This window comes from Dendroctonus ponderosae, unplaced genomic scaffold, assembly GCF_020466585.1.
Source record: "Dendroctonus ponderosae isolate FM_Combo_2020 unplaced genomic scaffold, Dpon_F_20191213v2 Dpon_F_20191213_7, whole genome shotgun sequence".
NCBI lineage: Eukaryota > Metazoa > Arthropoda > Insecta > Coleoptera > Curculionidae > Dendroctonus > Dendroctonus ponderosae.
Genome location: NW_026018916.1, coordinates 2,530,200 through 2,531,448, shown reverse-complemented (window position 1 = coordinate 2,531,448; position 1,249 = coordinate 2,530,200). Strand labels below are relative to the sequence as shown.

Below are 1,249 nucleotides of genomic sequence, written 5' to 3'. Positions count from 1 at the left end.
AAGGAAGCATTTCCTTGCATCAGGTAAGCTTAAGCTGTATATAATGCTTTTCATTCTCTGTTCTCTTAAGCACCATCCGGCTAGTAAAATATTCACACTATGAGGCCTTCGCGAGTGATATCAGTTCCCGTTCACAATACGCAAAGCCTGGGAGGAATCGGATGCTGCTGCTGTCGCTGTTGTAGCTGTTTGAATTTGGGCTTTCTGAAAACCGGGCCTGGAAGACTGAAATTAGTCGAAGTGGTAGGAACCAAGTGCGTCTCAGCTGAACGTTCAGTTAGTTTGAATTTTTCAGTTGCTTGGCTCCTTTTGCCAAAGCTTAGCGCTGCAGTTTGACGCAAAATACGCTGGAACGATCGGACTGTCTTTCCAATCGTTCACCACCAATGTGGCCTGGTGTTTTCTCACCACTTTCCTCCTGCTTGTTTGCTACATTTTCTCCTCAAAGTCGATCCACCTCATTAAGTCGTCACTTTTTGTAAGTATTTGCTGCTTCGAGGAGAAATAAGGAGAAACGCTTGCTTTTTCAGGAAGTTCTCTTCAACACACTGGCCGCTCTGACTTATTTGGGAAGCTGCTCATTCTTGGGGTATGTAGTCAATGTAGTCTTGGAGCCGGTTTACGCGATTACTCCCCAATATCAAGTTTATCCTGCAATGAGTACCGCCTATGTAAGTATTATGGATCGCGGCAAAAATTGCAAGCAGAGGCCCAAATGAAGGGTTTTTGTGTGCAATGCCTCTAATCGTTGTTTCTACCGGGTTTGTTGTTTTAACTCATAACAGATGAAACGTATTYTTGATTTTAGATGACTGGCTCAATTTTGGGCCTGATTTACGCATATGATGCCTACAAATCCTACCGATTTTTCAAAGGATACCGGCATTAAGACCRCACTTTTTATTTGGTTCGTTATCCACAGAAGCTACCGTTTATGTTCTAGTCAAGACACAAGAGTAATATTTATTTGAGTATTTATTAGGAGGACTTGTTGAATAAACACGACTAAAACATCAAAAGAGATAGACTTTTAAAGCCATTCCTTGAAACTAATGGGTTTTTAGGCCGTCGTTCGGTAGAATTCTGCCTGGCGTTTCGCAAGCACGAGTGGCTTGCTTGAACGCTTACACTGTTCTCATCTTAACTCATTAGCTGAAAAGCAAACATGTTTTAGTCGTGAAACTAATGGGTTTTTCGGGTTTTTAGGCCGTCGTTCGGTAGAATTTCTTCCTGACGTTTCAGAACCCGT

At 42.4% G+C, this 1,249-nt stretch overlaps 1 protein-coding gene across 2 annotated transcripts; it reads left to right on the top strand.

Moving 5' to 3' along the window:
* Positions 1-1,019, top strand: LOC109539177 (protein singles bar). Of its 2 annotated transcripts, XM_019906788.2 has the most exons (5): positions 1-23; positions 71-243; positions 296-478; positions 531-671; positions 809-1,019. In XM_019906788.2, the coding sequence occupies exons 2-5, from the start codon at positions 100-102 to the stop codon at positions 887-889; spliced, it is 549 nt and encodes a 182-aa protein (XP_019762347.1). In that variant the 5' UTR covers positions 1-23; positions 71-99; the 3' UTR covers positions 890-1,019. The 2 variants fall into 2 exon arrangements, with proteins under 2 accessions (XP_019762347.1, XP_048524280.1); XM_048668323.1 differs by lacking the exon at positions 1-23 and having other exon boundaries at positions 30-243.
* Positions 1,020-1,249: the final 230 nt, after the last annotated feature.

Coding starts and splice junctions, on each gene's coding strand:
- LOC109539177 (XM_019906788.2), top strand. CDS start 100: ATGAGGCCTTCGCGAGTGATATCAGTTCCCGTTCACAATACGCAAAGC. Junction 244..295: donor GACTGAAATTAGTCGAAGTG/GTAGGAACCAAG, acceptor TGAATTTTTCAG/TTGCTTGGCTCCTTTTGCCA. Junction 479..530: donor TCATTAAGTCGTCACTTTTT/GTAAGTATTTGC, acceptor TTGCTTTTTCAG/GAAGTTCTCTTCAACACACT.